General features: G+C 40.0%; 1 protein-coding gene across 27 annotated transcripts in view; it reads left to right on the plus strand.

Moving 5' to 3' along the window:
• Positions 1-18,389, plus strand: part of SNAP91 (synaptosome associated protein 91) — a 68,151-nt gene that overhangs the window by 46,114 nt on the left and 3,648 nt on the right. For 4 of the 27 annotated variants that reach the window (XM_059833619.1, XM_059833603.1, XM_059833595.1 and 1 more), the window contains 10 exons: positions 3,060-3,167; positions 3,688-3,945; positions 4,150-4,227; positions 4,335-4,406; positions 4,858-4,941; positions 5,872-5,955; positions 12,149-12,286; positions 13,548-13,697; positions 15,065-15,095; positions 16,311-16,422. In XM_059833619.1, coding sequence (XP_059689602.1) covers positions 3,060-3,167; positions 3,688-3,945; positions 4,150-4,227; positions 4,335-4,406; positions 4,858-4,941; positions 5,872-5,955; positions 12,149-12,286; positions 13,548-13,697; positions 15,065-15,095; positions 16,311-16,422 — 1,115 coding nt within the window. Of the gene's footprint in view, positions 1-3,059; positions 3,168-3,687; positions 3,946-4,149; positions 4,228-4,334; positions 4,407-4,857; positions 4,942-5,871; positions 5,956-12,148; positions 12,299-13,547; positions 13,698-15,064; positions 15,096-16,310; positions 16,423-17,303; positions 17,328-18,389 lie in introns of all 27 variants that reach the window. The other 23 variants (XM_059833659.1, XM_059833652.1, XM_059833667.1 and 20 more) reach the window with 16 other exon arrangements.

Here is an 18,389-nt window from a genome sequence, read left to right on the forward strand (position 1 = left end):
CAAACAACAAAAAAAATCCCATAATTCTTATGATTCTTTCCTAGCCCTGAGCCTAGTGGAATATTTCTTGTTAGCTCAGGTCATGTTCTCCATGTCAAAAAGTAATGAAGGATGACTGAAGAGGAAGAAAAACTGTGGAAACAGAAAAAAATTGGTTTTACCTGTACACTTTAGTTCTATGATCTTTCCTGTACTTGTGACTGTATGTAGGGTTGTTTCACATGTTGCATAATACATTAAATGATTATAAGTCAGTGAGATCATCATGTGTGAGTAACTTTTGTCATGTATTGATACCATGGCATCAAATAAAGCCTGAATGTATGGAATTAAACAAATCACTCTTCAGGAACACTTATTTTGCTGCTGACAAGATTGAAGCACTACTTCAGTATTCAGATTGAAGCAAGTATTGAAGCACTACTTCAGTATTTCAGAACTTAAAAATGCCTTTGCGCATCATTGCAATAAGAACTATTTTTATTTAACAATTTAAGTGTTATGCAGTACTTAATGCATACCTATCATTCCTAATAGGTGTTCCATGCAGTGTGAACTTGCAAAGGTTTCAGCAACATCTCAGTCATAAGTTACCCAAGTGAGGATCATGTGCTACTTGATTCTAGAAGTCAAAAGCTAGATTAACTTTTGAAGCAGAAGATGATCAAATGCAAGAAAGTGGCATGAACTGAGTAAATATAGTAACTGCTTTAAAGGGAGAAGATCTCCTACGGTGCTGGATATGCAAATGTAGGGTTACTATGCCAATATGGAGAAACAGAAAAGAAACAGTCCAATTTTTACTTTTTTTACTAACAAGATATGAAGTACTTAATTGTATCCATTTCTGCATGTGATGCTAGATTTTAGCAGAGGGCATCTGTGCAAGTGCAGCAGAGCCTTTTGAAAGGCTTCAAGGAACCCCCAAACAAACAAACAAAAACCAAAAAACAAACCACCCTTGATTTGAACTGTGAGTTGTAGGGTCACCTGTTCAGGTTGGTCTCTCTCTGTGCTCATATAGTTTTATTGAACTTCTCAGAGTAACTAATATTTGAAGTTCTTAATATGCCATTTTTCCTTTAGATTCCATTATGAATTTAGGTGTTTATCCCACCTACCATTTAACCCAAGTAGGATGATAAAGAAAATGATAATGCTTAGCTAGAATCTTACTCAGAAGTAGCAATAAATAATAAAGCTGGTGCCAAGGTAGCTAGTGCCAAGCTAGTTGTTCCCTTCCATCTGTAGGCTGGAAAGAATTTGTGCCCCCCTGAATTTCTGCAGCTGTTGCACATGGAACTTCAATACTCTACATCTGGACAGGAATAGGTGTTACTCTAAGGCTGAAGTGGTCCCAACATAGAAATTGAGACGAACTCTATGCATTCTGAAATCCCACTTTATAGGAAATCTGGAGTCTTATCCTTTCATGCTGGGAAGTAATTATAAGTAGTGTTGACCGACTTCTGTGCTGTTTGCCTGTAAGCCTGCGTGGATAGAAATGTGCTCTTTTGAAAGAGCCCAGGGTGACCGTCTGTCTGAAAGCTGGCCCTGTAGAGCAAAAGCCAACACACATGACCATACATGTGGCGTATTCTCAAGTAGTACAACTCAAAACTCTTCAGTCCAGTTCTGTGTTGAATTTCTTCTACACAGTGTATGCCAGTGTCTGGTATACATACAATACTGTGGTGTTTGACTAATTATGATTTTTTTTTTTTACTTGGACAACTGCCATCCAGTTTTGTTGTTGTACCCTGTTACGTGAAAAATAGAATTATATTTGAAATGGCTTATTAGCAGGCCTTTTTTGCTACTAACTCATTTTAATTCTATTGTACAAAACTAATTGGCTTTTATCTCTTCTGTTGAAGTTTCAATGCATGTTCTTATGAGCTTTTTAGATTAACTGGCACAAACTTGGTTTTAAAATGTTTGTTTTCATTTTAAAATTGACACGTTAAAGCATGTTAAGCTTTTTCCTGTACTAGTTTGACAGTGCAATTGCGGTATTCCCCAACAGATTTTTTTAACTTGCTGACTTTGTAGCAGTAGAAATACGGCCTTTATGAGCATCTTGAAGTATTTAATCTTAATTGCGCAGTCTTTTTGTGAAGAAAATGCTTGCCCATGAGGACAGTCCAAATGGCATTGTCCATTAGGACTACTTCATGGAATTAAGAGCTACAGATGGTGGTTTAAGCCTAGGAATAATGCTGTAAAAGTTCAGAGCTTGAAATTTAAATATACCACTTAGCAAGTGGCAAACAAAAAAACAGTCCAAGAAAACTCATGAGCAAGTCATTCCAAAACCCCAAAACAGTTGTTTTCCCCGACTTGACTGGTTGGCCTTAGAGGTGATCCTCAAAGAAGGAGAGACAAACTATGGCTGGCCAGTAGTTAAGATGATCATTCTTGATCTGTTAGAAGCAAGCTGAGTAAATATAACCTATGCATTAGGTTATGGCTTCAGAAACATATGATGAATACTGTTAAGAAACAAGTAAGTTCAATTTCTCAGATGTTGCATGACTTGACTTGGCTCAAAAGCTAGAAATGGTAGATGCAGACTTCTCCCAATGTAATTGGATTGTTATGCATAACAGTGCTTAAATTCGCAAAGCACTATGCAAGTAAATTCACAGTTGCAGATTAATCACATGTATTACAGGCTTTGAGAATGCAAGTTTTTAATATCTTTATTAATGCCAATTTACTACCATACCTTTGCTCTTTCTTCATTAGTTAATTTTGGGTAGTACATGAGCATGCTGCTCTGAACCCTTATACAATGAGAATAACACCTTCTTTTACACTCACTGTACTCCCTGTGGGCAACCCAAGAAGCTCCATCTTCAAACCCTGTCTAGAACCTGCTTGTGGGGGGTTGGGGGAGACAAAGTGTTTTGCGCTGCGTGACTTGGCTTGCTGTCAGAGTAACAACATTCATGTTGTATAAGGGGATCTACCTGTGCAATTTAACTTGGTTCTTTTACTGTATTTTTCTTCTCTTTATCCTTTTTCCTTTTAATTTCTGTTCTTAAACTGCGCCCAAGATGCCTTTGCAGCTTCTCCTGGGGAAGCCCCTGCAGCAGCTGAAGGGGCAGCAGCACCAGCTACCCCAACCCCTGTAGCAGCAGCTCTTGATGCATGTTCAGGAAATGGTGGGTTTTATGTCATTAGATAGTCTCTTGTTTGCTGTTTTTTTTGTTTAAACTACATGGCAGTGTGTTTTTCTGAAATTTTCATAGTGTTTGCAATTGGTCAAAACAAACCTTAGACTGAAGAGCATGCTTAACAAAACTGCCTGTTTCTGAGTGCCAGTAACTTTATGCTTATTCAGTAGTGCTAATAAATGAGTCTGGCAGCGCTGAGTTTTGTGAGCAGTAACCTCTTAAACTGGATATTCTTTCATCATATTTCCTGTCGTCTTTGGCCTTGTCAAACAGCCTCTGAAAGTTCTGCCCTTTAGTAACTAGACTGCGTAGCCTTTTAGATGGTCTTTATTTTGGAAAAACATAAGTAACATGTCTGGATAAGTAGGCTAGATATTAGAGCGATCTCCTCTGTGTGTGCGTGTGTATTTGCAGTATGTGCATTGCCTGTAGTTGCTTCGTTCTTAACTTCCTCCCTCACTGATCCTAAGTATGCATACACATATATTTCCCCTCTCCTTTTTACAAGACCCCTTTGCCCCATCCGAAGGTAGTGCAGAGGCTGCTCCTGAGCTGGACCTCTTTGCTATGAAGCCAACAGAGACTGCTGTTCCTGTAGTTACCCCTACAACTAGTGCAGCCACTCCAGTTCCTGCAACAACTCCTTCTCCAGCTGCTGCTGTTGCTGCTGCTGCTACTGCTACTACGGCTACTGCCACTACCACTACTGCCACCACTTCTGCTACCGCCACCACCTCTGCTCCACCTGCTCTAGATATCTTTGGTGGTAATTTTGTTTTTGACTCTTTGATTCTGGTGGATTGATCTGTCAAAAGTACAGAACAAACAAACTGTTGCATGCATGCTGTGTGCTAGGCTTTCAAACCAGAGAGCCTATTAACTCCAAATATGATGTGCAAAACTTGAAATTTCTGTTTTCAGTCCTGCCTTTCAGAAATGAGTTAAAGATGTGTTATGTTCTTGGCCTTAGATTTATTTGAGTCAGTTCCTGATGTACCTGCAGCACCTAAACCAGATGCTACTCCTAGCATAGATCTCTTTGGTACAGGTAAAGAGAGAATTCTTCCAACATTCTGCTGCTTTGATGCTGTGTAATGGTGTAAACTGACTTGAACAATACGTACTTACCCTTGTTTTTTCTTTCATTTCTGGAAGATGCTTTTTCATCTCCGCCCCATGGAGCTTCTCCTGTGCCTGAGAGTTCTCTCACTGCTGATCTCTTATCTGGTGAGTGCTTGTCTTCACAGGCCATCCTACAGACTTATGGGTGTGGTTTTTTTCCTCAAGGGTAAAAAAAATAAGACGTTGCCAATTTACGTCTTTAATCTGAAATACTAAGTTGTGGGTTTGTTGACACTTTGGTCACAAGATTAGCAGCTGCTGAAGATGCAAACCATGAAGTGGCTGACACTGAAGCTGAGTAAGTAAGGTGGTTGTTGAGAGTAAATCCTCCTCTAAGCATAAGAAAATTCTTAATAAACAATGCTTTCTTTAAAGTACTGTGGTTTTCAGTTGCTGTGTGAGAAATGTAACACTTTCTGTTTGCAGTTCTGAAGACTGTTACCTGAATTTACCGACCCTGTGGTTCTAACTGGTGGAACCCATGTGGCTTTGTAATATTTAGCTATCGTTGTTGCCTTGCTGATACTAAATATTATTTATCCTATGCTTACTGCAGTGGATGCATTTGCAGCCCCCTCTCCTCTACCCACTGCCTCTCCAGCAAAGGTGGATTCTTCAGGTGTGATTGACCTATTTGGTGGTGGGTATTTTTCTTTCCTCACCACTTCAGAGTTGAATCACTTCATTTTAATTACCTTTGCGCTTGGCTAAAGCTGCAGGTTCCCCTTCTCACAGCTTTTCTGTGTAGCATCATGGCTAATACTAGCATGTCCAGTTCTTCGTATTGCACAATAATGAACTGCAAATAAACTGTCGGTGTGGCCATTCTGTTCTCATGACACTTGCCATTCTGTCTTCTGTCAGTGCATGTATGGCTCTTCCTCAGAGGTCCAATGGAAGTTTGTGTGCTTTTTTTTCTTCGCAATTCTCCATGCTCACATTGTTTTCTCTCAGTTCCGTTTCTCAAAGCAGCTGAAGTTTTGAGGGTGTCTTGTCTCAAACTGGATATCTGAATCACAGGATCTTTGTTGGATTTGACAAGGTGGAAATTAGGATGGGCACAACCAACTCTAGAAGTGTTGTAGAACAGGAATGTTGCTTAGAAGTAGTGAATTTTCAAACATCAGTGAAACGTCCCTCTAAAAAGACTTAATGTGAGTCAGTAAATTCTGGCTAGAATTACTCCAGTCTGTCATCCAATGCATTAATCTCCAAAGGGCTTAACCCTCTCACCTAGAATGCTGCAGTTCGTGTGGGTTTTCTGGGAAGAGGCCCAACTAAAAGGACTCACAACCCTCACTGACTTAATACTGGTATCTTCTTCAGTGCTATTCTTCCCTGTAGAAAAATAGATTTCTTTTGAAGTGCTTGTTTGTTGCACCTCCTTTTTTCCACCTGAGCTTTGTGTCCATGGTACTCCTCTGCAATAAAGATGGCCAAGCTCTTTCATTTTCTTCTGGTGAATTAAGTGGTTATCCTTTTTTCGTCTTTTGTTTGAGAGGTGATGGATTGATGCATTTAATATTGAACTCTGTACATTTTTCTTGATGCTTTCTGGAATTCCCTTTAGATGCTTTTGGAAGTAGTGCATCTGAACCCCAGCCCGCAACCCAGGCTGCTTCTAGTTCCTCAGCTTCTGCAGACCTACTTGCTGGTAATAAAGAACTTCTAAAAACTTGTTACTTTAAAGCAAAATTAAGAAATGGTCTTTGAAGTCTTCTATGTTCCTTGGGTGTAAGTGGACTTTTGCAGTGGAATAAAATTCTTGTTCACAAGATTTCTTAGTACTTTAGATGTCTTTAATTAAACCTACAATGATTTATAATGGACGCAGTATACCAAAGTACAAGTTAACTTCCTAGGTTGTCTTCTTCTGATGTTCTCTGTTTTCCTATCTCCTACACAACCCTTATTTTTCTGTACTGTTTACTGAATAGGGGTGTTTATGTAAAGTTTCTTTGTCTGACTGTAGCAGTACTTAAGTTAAGCAGTATTGCTGGCTATGCTACTTACTCCTTACTGCTAATTCATCTTTGTTTCCTGGTGGATTTAATTGAGGCAGGTTACACACTTAAATGTTAAGAGCTTGAGTGAAAGACTTGGTAGCCGTCTTGCATTTTGCCAAGGAGAGTGGGGTGATGAGTGAGAACTTTTCTGAGCACAAGGGCATAGAAGTGATACAGACCCTTTCCTTATACTGGGTGACATGAGGTCTCTGCTAATGCTGAATGTGGCATCACTATCACACCTATTTCAAAGGTTGACTAACTGTATTGTTATAGTCTGTATCCTACAGGTAAGCAGCTTCAGCTGAATTCTGTTTGTACCATTCTACAAAATTCATGCTATACCATGTATTTTAGTGGCTATAATGATTGTGCTAAACAGTTGCGATTCCCCCCCACCCAAGTTTGAAGTTTGTAAAGAATAAGATCCCAGCATGTCGTCTTCAGGTTTAAAGGAAACTAATGCACTTCTGGTTTGAGGAGGACGTGGCTTAGTTTCCCCCATGTTTCTGAAAGGTGAATTTGTCAGTAGAATTGGTTGGTGGGTTATCCTTCATGAACTTCAAAGGTGATTGTTAGCTTCATGTTGTATCTTTGTGGCTTTAATTCTGAGCTGGAGTGATAGTCTGCCCTTTATGCAACTGCTAACCACTCTAGGTACGGTGGGCCCTGACATCAGTTGCTGTCTGTATGTCTGCAGGTCTCTCATGCCAGCTTACACTGTATCAGAAGTCCAACCCTGTGTATGTTTTGCCTTTATATGCTCGTGAGAGGTCCTCCGTTGTATGAGGAATACATAATGTAAGTGAGATACCTCAGTATGTAATCTGCTCTAAGTGCTGTGAGTTGATACAAGTGGGTGCTTGCACGCTGAAGCCATCTCAGAAGAGGACATATTTTCTAGTACCTGCTGTAAGTGTGGGCATCACCTATTTGTGCTGCAGGAAGGTAGAAGTAGTTTAGATAATAATAATGTATATGTCCATTCTCAATCAGTTCCAGTGCTGGCAAGCCAGCTACTTAAAGTGGGACATAATGTGTAAATGCATGCTAGAGCTTTAGTGCAGGCAGCTTCAGGATTTTAAGGTAGAAGACCACCTTTTGTTTTAATATTGCTTCAATAGGTCTTTATTAGTTAGTTTATGGATAACTTAAGGCCAGAGATCAGGCTTTAACTAGTAGATCCTGAAACATACCAGTTATTTGCAGTTTTGTGTGTTATTGGGGGACTAGGTGTAAAGATGTTGTTGGGCAGAAGCTAATTCTGCTTATGTAAACATTACAATACAAAATATTTTGTGTCCTTATCTGTAACTAAGCTTAAATTCCAGTAGGAATTATGCTCCAGATGGCTTAAACTTCAGCAGTGTGCTCTCTGAATCTGATAAGTCACATTAAATCAAAACCTAAGTTATAAAAGGGATGTTATAGGTCTAAATACTCAAGCAGACCTGAAGCAGTTGGGATTAATAGATTTTTTTAAATTTTATTTTATTTTTGCTTTGAATATACATTCAAAAGAGCTCCAAGTAGATTTGAATCTTTTTTTTTGGCAGATATAGAGAGCCTGTAAACATCACAGCATATTGCTAAGCATTTGTTCACCCTAGATAATGGCAGATGTATAGCCTGCAGTGTAATCCAGTTTTAAATTTAAGCGTGTCCAGAATTCATATGGTGGCTGAAGGCTTGTCCTTCATGGTTTATGAGTGTTTGGTTGTGCTGTTTATATGCATAATGTTACGAGTATACTTACTATGCATCATTGTCTTAAGTAAGTGTTCTGCTGTCAAATAAGTTTCTAGTCTCTTCTTGGCTCACTTAGAAAATATGGTAGATTTTTTCATACTTTTCTAAGCCTCTCGGCAGACAAGACTAGAACTATGCTGATAAATACAATAGTCTAGCCATTTTCTCTTCTGGATCTTTCTATCCAATTAAAGTGTGTGCATGTGTATCCCAGTACATACTCTAATAGCATGTTCTTTTAAGACATCTTGCTTGAGTGTGTAAGGAAAAGCAACCTCAAAATCGAGCAGTTGGGAATGTCCAGACAACAAATCCAATTAACTCGGTTGCTGCTGTTTCTGCAGACTCACTCTGGGTCTTGTGCAAGCCCTAGACAACTAGGAACTTAATCTGTTAAAGCATTTTTAAGGCTTCTGTGCCTGATGTTGCTGTTAAATTGCACAAGGTGGAAAGCTACGGAATTAAGACCAATCGTCATGCAAACTTCACCTGAAGCTGGGGAGAACTGTCTTCTGTAGCTGGAGAAACAGACACTTTATGGGGCTTTGCAAAAGCTTACATAACTTTCTAAACAGAATCTTATAAATGGATATTAAGTTGTGCCCTGCTGCCAAGCTCCTTGTTCTCACTCAGGAAATGGAAAGGATCTAACTGAGCACAGGGTCTTTAGATGGCTCCAGTGCGTTAGGAATTGCTGCAGTCAGCTGCCTTTGTCATCCCTGTATCTTGTCAACCTGCTTTTGGTCTGAGTCTTTGGAGATTAGTACTTGTTTGCAGATAGTTGAATGCATGGAGCTGTGCCTTGGGACAGGTGATGAACCAGGAGAGACCTTGTAGGTAAGGATCAGAGGACAGGCCAGCACTGGTGATGTTATAGTAGGTGTCTGCTCAGACCACCTGATCAAGAAGAGGCAGTTAGGCAGCTGGAGAAAGCCTTGCTACCACAGGCTTTGGTGCTCATGGGCAACTTTAGCCACCATAGTATGTGCTGGAAGGACAATATGGCTGGGTGCAGGTAATCTGGGGAACTTCTGGAATGTGTTAGAGAATCTCTTGATGTGGGTGATCAAGACATACCAGAGTGAGTTCAGTGAAGGGCCACTGAGATGGTGATGGGCGCACATGACGTAAAAGGGGAGGCTGAGAACTGGGTCCATTCAGCCTTAAGAGGAGAAGGCAAAAGGTAGGCCTTATAGGTGTCTAAACTACCTCACTGGAGGATACAGAGAAGACTAGCCAGGTTCTTCCTGAAGGTGCACAGTGATAGGAAAAAAGGCAATGGGCGGGGGGGGGAATTCCAGTTAAATACTGTGATTTTTTTTAATTATTATTTTATTTTTACCATGAGGATAGTCAGATACGACAACAGGCTGCCCAGAGAGGTGGTGAAATCTCTCTTCTTGGAGGTGTCTAGGCAAATCTCCGGGCAACCTGATTTGATTAGACCGGCTTTGAGCAGGGTGTTGTGCTGGCTGACCTGCAGAGGTCCCTTCTAATACAAATTATCCCATGACAAACCTGCTTCAAGAACAGACCTTGGAGAGCTGAGGGCAGATCTCTGATCCCAGTGCATTTGTCCAGATTCAGAGTTAGCATCTGTGAGAATGTGACTTGCTATGGGGTAGAATTTGGGTGTTAAAGCCTTCTTGGTGCAAACCCTGCAGTAAGCCTAATGAACACAGGGAAGCTCACAGAGGCTTTTGAAATACTCTTTACTTTGGACTGCAGAAAGCAGGCTCCTCTGCTTCCTGCTCCTGCTTCCCTGGCTTCAGCCAGTGCCCTTGGTTGGCAGCATCTGAAGGCACCAGTTTAAGTTATGGTCTGAGTGTTTTCAGCCATTGCCTGCAATCTGGCAAGCTTCAGCTGAGGGACATAATTTATGAGGTGTTTCTAATCAGGTTGTGTTCTCCTGCACCTGTAGTGCATGGTCAGGTTTGCTGTCCTCTCCCAGCTGTGTCTGGGGCCAATGTATTTGTTCATGTAGACCAGGTGTTCCACAACTAAAGCCTGTCTGCTGGTGGTGCAGCAAGTTGCTGGCTTGGTGCCCAGGACCTGGTGATGGCACACCACTCTCATTTCCCTACTGAGGGTGTTGGTTTGAATATAATTAGCTACTGCTACCTCACTTCTCTTCTAAAATATGCATCTGCCTGACATGTAAATAAGTCTGATGCTTGCATTGAGTGTGTGTGTATAAATTTTTCCTATTCTTTCAACATTTGTTAAGTGTTTGGTGTTCATTCTTACTTTGTTCTCTGAGAAAGCATAGTTTTCAGGGAGACTGTCTGAGATTTCATAGTAACATTTGATATAATTGATGCTCACAATTTGAGCAGAAGTTCTTTATGCTGAGCTCTAGCCTGTCTCGTAGTTAAATGTCTGGCAGATGCTTGATTTCGTAGCTGGGAAATGTGCTGTTGTCACTGTTTGTAAGATGTCTGCATAATGTGCTGTAATCGATATACCCTGTGACCATGGAAAGCAGTTCGGATAAAAAAGTGGCTAGAAAATCTTCAGAATTTTCTTTATTTTCCTATTTTTAATAAGCTAAGCTCCTCACTGAACTGGTAACTAAAGAAAGCTGAAGAAAGAAGAGGAAGAAAGGAATTACTTGACCGCTTAAACAAGAGTGGTACAAACTATCTCGGTGAAAAGACAGACAGTAATGATAAGGGTTTAATGTAAATAGATGATCTCTTCTAAATAGATAAGTTGTATTTGGTACTTAATTTCAGCAATGTGACTGTTGCAGTAGCATGCTTAATTTTTCAGATTTCATTCACATGAAAAGATCTGTATTTACTTTGGATGACATTTACTTAAAATGGTCTCTACAGATTGGAGAAAATTACCTAAAGGAGAAATTTGAAATGAGTAAATGTTCAAGCTTCTGTCCATAGGCAGCAATGATTAGCTGGACAAATGACAGTAGAAGGTAAGGCAGGACATTCCATGAAAAGAAACTAAAGGCAGTGGTGGAGCGCTGGCTCGTCACTGTCTTGTGCTCAGATGTGGCAAAATAATTTGCTTCCTACTTTGATATAGGGGGAAAATGTACAGCCTGCAGGTTGTGCAGGGTGCTCTTCCTGCTGTATTCGCATAGTCACGATTGGAGCACTGAGCTCAGATATGATCCTTTCTTTGCAAGATTAGCTGGGAAAAAACAAGGCTGAGAGACTGAAGATGTACTATAGAGGTCTCTGACATCACTGTCAAGACGAGATTGAATAAGACTTGTAGACTTGTAGAAATAGGCTTGTAGACTAAAGAGAATTGAGAAGGTGTTATATGTCTGTTCTCGTTTTGGCGGAGTCTTTGCATATTTAATCAGTTTCCAGAGTCTGTAGATAATACACGTAAGCTTAAATTGCAAGGGAGATCAAATTATATAATAGGCAAGGGCATGATTTTAAGAACAGTCAAGCATGGGAGTGCATTGCTTGTAGGCTAGAGACTCTCTATGAGTAAGGTTTATTTATAGAAATACAGGGTTTATAATATATACATTAACCTTAATCGTGGAGATTCTTCAGCCTACAAGCGGTTCACTTGTGGATGCTGTTGATTCTGCTTTGGCATGGGAGTGGGGAGGGGCAGCAGCTTGAAGACATCTTGACGAGGGAGACCAGGATGTTTTAAGATGGTGAGAGGTGCCAAACTGGATAAGTAAAACACTGCCTTCTGAACTGAGATTCTAAAGTAGTTGATGGGTCATCATATGCTTTTCTCAAGTTAGTCCTCTGTTTCTCTTTTTTTCTGAACTAATTCTTGTTTGTTGCATTCTGCCTGTGAGATTTCTTACCTAGAACTATAGTGTGTAGTACTGGAAGAATTGTGTTCTCTACTCCATTGGTTTGCCTCTACACAAGTCTAAATAACAAACATTAAAGTTTTTATTGGTGACTCACAAAAGCTTTAATTCCCTGGTTCATACCTGGCATACCAAGGATGCTTGTGTAGTACTGAGTTACTTACAATGATCTAGTAAGAATTGTCGCTATCATTCTGCCTTCTATAGATTGAGCTTTTGTTAAACACTGCCCAACAAGACTGACTCTAATGTCCACACCTCTCTTATGTGGCTTTTTCAAGGCTTTGGCGGTTCTTTTATTGCTCCCTCTCCATCACCATCCCCAGTCACTCCGGCTCAAACCAGCTTACTACAGCCTAACTTTGATGCAGCTTTTGGGACAACAGCTCCAACGACTGGCAGTTCGTTTGATGCATCAGGTGAGCCACAGGGTTTCTTCCTGTGAATTTTCTAATGTGTTTTATGTGTTAGATGAGTTAATGGCACCATATTTAGGCTCTGAGTACAAGCAATATCAGTGATTTCCCTTTTCCTTCTCTACTGGAAGAACTCAGGGTGGCGTTTAGGCTGTTGTGTGCCTAAGAGCTCTCTGTACCCATTTTTTTATTCTATCATGTCAGTAAAAACCAAACTAGTGAGAACATCATCCTTGCATGTGCTTGATTGCATGAATCAGGAATTACTCAAGGAAAACACTGTTCAGTAAACCAAGTATATAGGCAAGTCATCTTGCTGCTGCTGCTGAAGCTGTTCTTGAGCATGCATGGCATCCAAAAGTACACAAAACAGACTGAGGTTGTGTTCTTTGCCTGACTATAAGCTTAAACTTTCATCACTGCTATCATTTTGTTTGTATCTCTTCCATTCTATATTTTCCATGCTGGGTCCTTGCTACAAACTTAAAATTGGTGAGTTCTGCAACTGTACAAGAAAAAAAGGTTGAAGTAGTACTGCTGCGTGGTTATTTGGTTGCTTACCAGTGCACATGCTACCCCTTCCTGTTGACTTAACATTAGCATGTACCTCAAATACAGATCAGAAGATAGAATGCTGGCATGAGATGTACCAGGTGGTTTAACTTCAAGGGATCATCTAACTTCTGAGTTAGATGGCTGGGCTAAGGAGGGTAGCTCTGCCAGTATGGATGGTTGTGGTTCCTTCTGATCTCATAACATGTTAGTAGGTTTTCCTGACTCGCTGCTGCTTGCAAGTGAATAGTAACATCTTGAGACTTTCAATCCTATTGCCGTAAGATGTCAGAGTATAAGACTGCCTTTGCCACAGTAATTCTGACTGGTGTTTGCTGCAAGATGTTAATTTTAAAAGCCTTTAAATTAATACCTCCTGACAAATGTGTGTGCATCTGACATCTCTTTAAGGATGGCTGTAAGAAAAATAGTGTCATGTGGAAGTGGTGCTGTATCTATGTAGGTTCGGCTCTCCAATTAAAGTCCTTTTAGGCATGTCCTGTCATATTAGTTCTCCTTGGTATAGCTCTCTCAGGATTACTGTACATTCAGTGTCTAGTGAAATGAAATGCATGCCCTTGTTGGCATTACTTTTAATGTCAAACAGTGTTTTGGTAAGACTTGTGACATGGTTGCCTGTGCTATATTTGTTGCAGGTAGTGTATTTCTTACCACAGCAGCTGTTTCTAACCCACTTTCCTTTCACTTCCAGTGTTTGACGGCCTAGGTGATCTTCTTATGCCAACTATGGTTCCTTCTGGTCAGTCTATAGCACCTTCAGCCACAGCAACAGTCACTGCTTCAGCTGCAAGCAAAGGCCTTGGAAGTGATCTTGACTCGTCTCTTGCAAACTTAGTAGGCAGTAAGTGACAAATTTTGGTTTTAAGTGGTGTGGCATACAACTATGTTACTCTTCTGTGGAGCCAAGGACCTGTCTATTTTAGCTTGCTTCTTTCAATGTCCTCCTGTTTCCCTGGGGAGATGGGGGAAGGTATGTGTAGGTATAAAGCCTGATTCAGATAGCTGGTAGTCTGGGGTTGTAACTCGTCCCTATTTTTGTGCCCAGGATCTGAGTCAAATAATGGGAGCTGTTTGGTAGGTATGATTTTTAACTTGTGAATGTCCCAGGTACATTCAGAGGCACGTCAAACTCTTAATGGATGTGCCCCTGTGTAATAACAGATGGAAAGGTGAAAATTGTCCAAAGCATCTGACAGCACTGTGGAGTTTAAGCAGAAAAGCTGGTGGACACAAATAGCTGACTTCTTGCCTAATGAGAGGAGGAGTAGCAGTGGGGTGAGGTGTGCACAACAGCCAAGAACAGACCTTCTCTCAGAAAGTGAACTTTCCAAAACATGTCCTTGAAATGCTAAACTAAAAAATGTTCTCTTTCTGAGGTAGGAAAAGGACTAGAGACTTTATAACTGGAGATCAGTAGCTGCAGCCCCCCAAAACAAATTGACAGAGGCCCACCTAGGCTAAGGTATAATACTACTGATGTTGTACTTTGGAGGATTGCATAAAAGGAATACTCTGTTAGTGTATTTAAACACACCGCAGCAAAGATATAACTGATCTTATGATGCGTACTCTTCTGTTAGGTGTGGGGTGAAACTACCATGCTTAGTAGGACTCTTAATCACCTGAAACCTCTTCTGCAAGTCATTTGATTTTCTCCCCCAAACTTAGATATACCAAACTTAGCAATATGTGACTTACAGGACTTGTACTGGTCATGTGAGAAGAGTATTCTTTAAAACTTAGTTTAAAACTTCTTCCAAAGAGTAATTAAGGGAACTGCTTGGACTTCCTGTGTATGATAGAGCAGATAAAACAGTGCAAAACTTCCAGGTAACATTCAGATTTATGTGTATAAAAATAGTTTTATATTTTGTTATGTATAATGAGGAACAGAAACTAGTGCTGTTATTCATGGTAAATAGTTTTGGTGCTCTTAAATAACTTAGCGTTTTGTAGACCTAAATACATTGTTACTTTGGATTGCTTATGGAGCAAAAATGGCTTCCTCAAGTATAAGACATCTGCAGTGTCCCTCAAAAGTTTGTCCTGAAGAAAGGGGTAGATGTGGCTGGTCCTCTGATGCTGTATAAATGAAGACATCCAAAGCTTTTTTACTCTGTATAAGCCCAAGTGCAATGAAATGTGAGCTGTTACTTTGACACACTTCAATAAACACATGACTTTTTTTTTTGTCCTTACAATTTTCAGATCTTGGAATTTCTGGTACCACTTCAAAAAAGTAAGTTCAACTTTGTTTAAAAAAAAAAGTTTTCAAATCCATTGTATAGTCTTACATCTATTTCAGTGTTTATTAATGAATTGGTCATGTGCCCCCTACCCCCTAAAATCAGTTCAGAAAAATTCTGGAGAAAATATTCTGTTCTATCCAGGTTCACTGAATAATTAAGGTTAATTTTTCCTGACATACTTCTTAAACTTGCTGGCTTTAATCTGAGTCTTAAAAAAAATATTTCTGCATAAATCACTGTCTTCATATCAGATAGCTGAATTCCAAACAACTTAAAATAAATGAATAGTCCGGATAATAAATTGTATAGCTGTCCTCAGTAATCTAGGCTAATATGTAATAGTTTTGTTATCTTTTTACAGACGCTGGATGTGCTTATCGTGTAGGCATTGGAATACTTGTAAAATAGAAAAGAAGTTCATTCCATGCAGTGAAAAGCTTCTTTTTGCAAGAAGAAATATTTACAGCATTGCATTTATTTTTGAATGTATCTTCTTAATCTAACTGATAGCTTCTTCTGTGCTGAGTCTTCCTCTGTATGCAAGACCAATTTATGATGCGTGTACTTCAAAATGCGTTGTGCCTCTGTGGAGATGATAGGAGGGATATGTTTAAACATATCATGAGGTTTATCCCCAAAACTTAGCTTCATTCAATCTATCTACTTCATTCAAATGGTGTAGCTTATTCTGGATAGAGTGGCCTCTAACAAAACCTGGTTTTGCAACACCCCTTTTACTCTATGAATGATTTGTTTCTCTTGTATCTATCAACTTTTTCCAGAACTGAATGCTTTCCTCCTTCAGCTGTCTGAGCAAGATTTCCAGCAATGAAATGACCTTTCAAAGACTTCTAGCAGGCAGCTCTACTGCCTGGTCCCAGTAGAATAGGCAGTAGCACTCCCTCTTCCTACTTTGCAAGGGTATATGCAATAATATGTTACCTTTGGTCAATGCTAAGTAAAACTTCTCGTTAATTCTCACCACAAAGGCCATAACTATGTAGCTGATGTCAGTATAGTGTGGTGGTGTCTACCACTAACAACCCTTGAAACCAAGTGGCACTAAACTTGTATCTTTCTGTTAATAACTTAAACTGCATACACCATAAACTAATTTAGCTGCAAGCTTAACGTATGTATACTGCAATTGGTTTTCATTTTCACTGTATGTAAATAATAGCTCTGTCTCTCACCCTCTTTATTAGGGGAGACCTCCAGTGGAACGCTGGAGAGAAAAAGTTAACAGGAGGAGCCAACTGGCAGCCAAAAGTAGCACCTGCAACATGGTCAACTGGTGGTGTCCCAAGTGGTCCATTGGTAGGTGGTTAATCCGTTGATACTGCTGGTTTTGAAACCTCAATATATTATGAGACTACGCAAGCATACGTGTAGGCACTGCTCCTATCTACTTCAGCTAAAGAATTTGCTTCTGTATAAATGATATGATTGTTTCAAGTCACATTTTTAAGACCAGATTTGCAGCTGGCATAAATAAATCATTGAGTTCAGGTCAATGAAAATGCACTAGCATATGTATAAAGATGTTACTCTACATGTACACTTAATACCTGTGGACATTTCCAAGTGTGTGGTTAGCTGTATAGGTCTTGCCAGCACCAGGCCCGGGTCGATTGCCCAGAAGACAACGGTATTGATCCAAAGCTGAAGTACTGGAAGGAGAGAAAATAAATAGGTTTTTCTCAAGCTTTCCTGAATAAAGTAGATCAAAAGACTACACAGTATTCAGACTGATTAGGTGATTGATGTTAGATTAGAAGTGGGTAGCTTGTTTAGCAGAGTAAAGCAGTCTGTTGGAAGAGTTAGGATTGCCCTGTAAAATGTATCAGAAGGCACTAACTTTGAGAGAAGAGGGTTGAATCAAGCTAAAAATCTAAATTTGGCACAAGAGCAACTTGATCATGAGTAAGCTACAAGAGTAATCTGAAGAGGGGTCATACCTCATTTCATCAAAGTCACACAGGGCATAAAGCAGCCTCCATTTGAAAAAAATTGGGTTGGGAAGGAGAGGACTGTCAAGGGGGAGCATGACCAGTTCAATTCCCTGCTGCCACAGCCAGATGTTAGTGTTGCTCTAAGCATGTTCCAGCTTGTTCCTTAACCTTATGGAAGATATAAGAATTCCCTGAACTTGGTACTTCGAATGTATTAGTTGTAACGTCAACTTTTTTTCTTAATAGAAAGGCTGGGCAATACTGTACAGTGTAAGTGATTTTTTTTTGCTCTCTTATTGTACTTACTAAACACTAAGATAACTAACAGCAACTCACCTGCGCTACAGTTGTTACAGCTGGCTTAGAACCAGCTAGAAGCTATCTAACATGGCTCTTCTTGGACTGATTGTCCAGCAGACAATTCTCAGGCAATGTGTTGAATATGGTAGTAGTGGTTAACCATTTCTGTGCTGTAAGCTTGAAAATAATGGCTTCAAACTGTCTTTGCTTTACTTGAATGCGAACTCTCCGATGACTTGTACTACCTGAAATTTCTAACTTCTGTAACATCAGCATGATCTCACAGTGATTTTTATCTCTGATAAGTAACTAGCCTTTCTGGAAAGCTGGGTGGTTTTGATAGCATTACATGAAATGTGTTTTATATATTTCTTCAAAATCATGCACTTAAGTATTTTTTGAAACCAAAGAAAACCAGATCTGCAGGAAAAATAAATGTGGAGACCAAAATGAAGCTTTCCTTCATGTCACTGTTGAACCACTTAAGTTTTGGTCACTTCTTCCCTTCCTTGTGACCTTTCACCTTCTGGATTAAAATCAGCAGAATTTCATAAAAGCCCGTTCCCTTGAGTGACCCTAGTGCTTTGAGGCAAAATCAGATTCAGTTTGTGTGGCCATTTTCTTGGCATCTGCCTAACTGGATTTTGAGCTACAATGTGTTCCTGTGCTGCAGTCAGATCACTGCATCTGATGTCATTAATCTGTGTCTTTCTACTCCTTGTGTTCTGTACCTGAGTGTCCAGATGTTGGCTTTAGTTTGGGGGCAGCTGTGCTGCTAGCGCATTACAGCTTTTGATTGAAACGCTCCTCAGAAAACTTTACAGGCTGGAACAGAGGTTCATAATTATTATCAGAAACTGTAGGGTGTTTGCTGATTAATGAATCTGGAACAGGTTATCTTGACTTGTGTCCAGCTTCCTAAGAAACTAGCGTATTTTAGTCTGGAAGCAGGGCGCAACCAAGGGCACTAAATGCAACATTCACAGAAGTGGACTGTGCAGTGAGTAATTCCCATGTATCTCCAGAGATGTA

This window comes from Gavia stellata, chromosome 2, assembly GCF_030936135.1.
Source record: "Gavia stellata isolate bGavSte3 chromosome 2, bGavSte3.hap2, whole genome shotgun sequence".
In the NCBI taxonomy this organism is placed as follows: domain Eukaryota; kingdom Metazoa; phylum Chordata; class Aves; order Gaviiformes; family Gaviidae; genus Gavia; species Gavia stellata.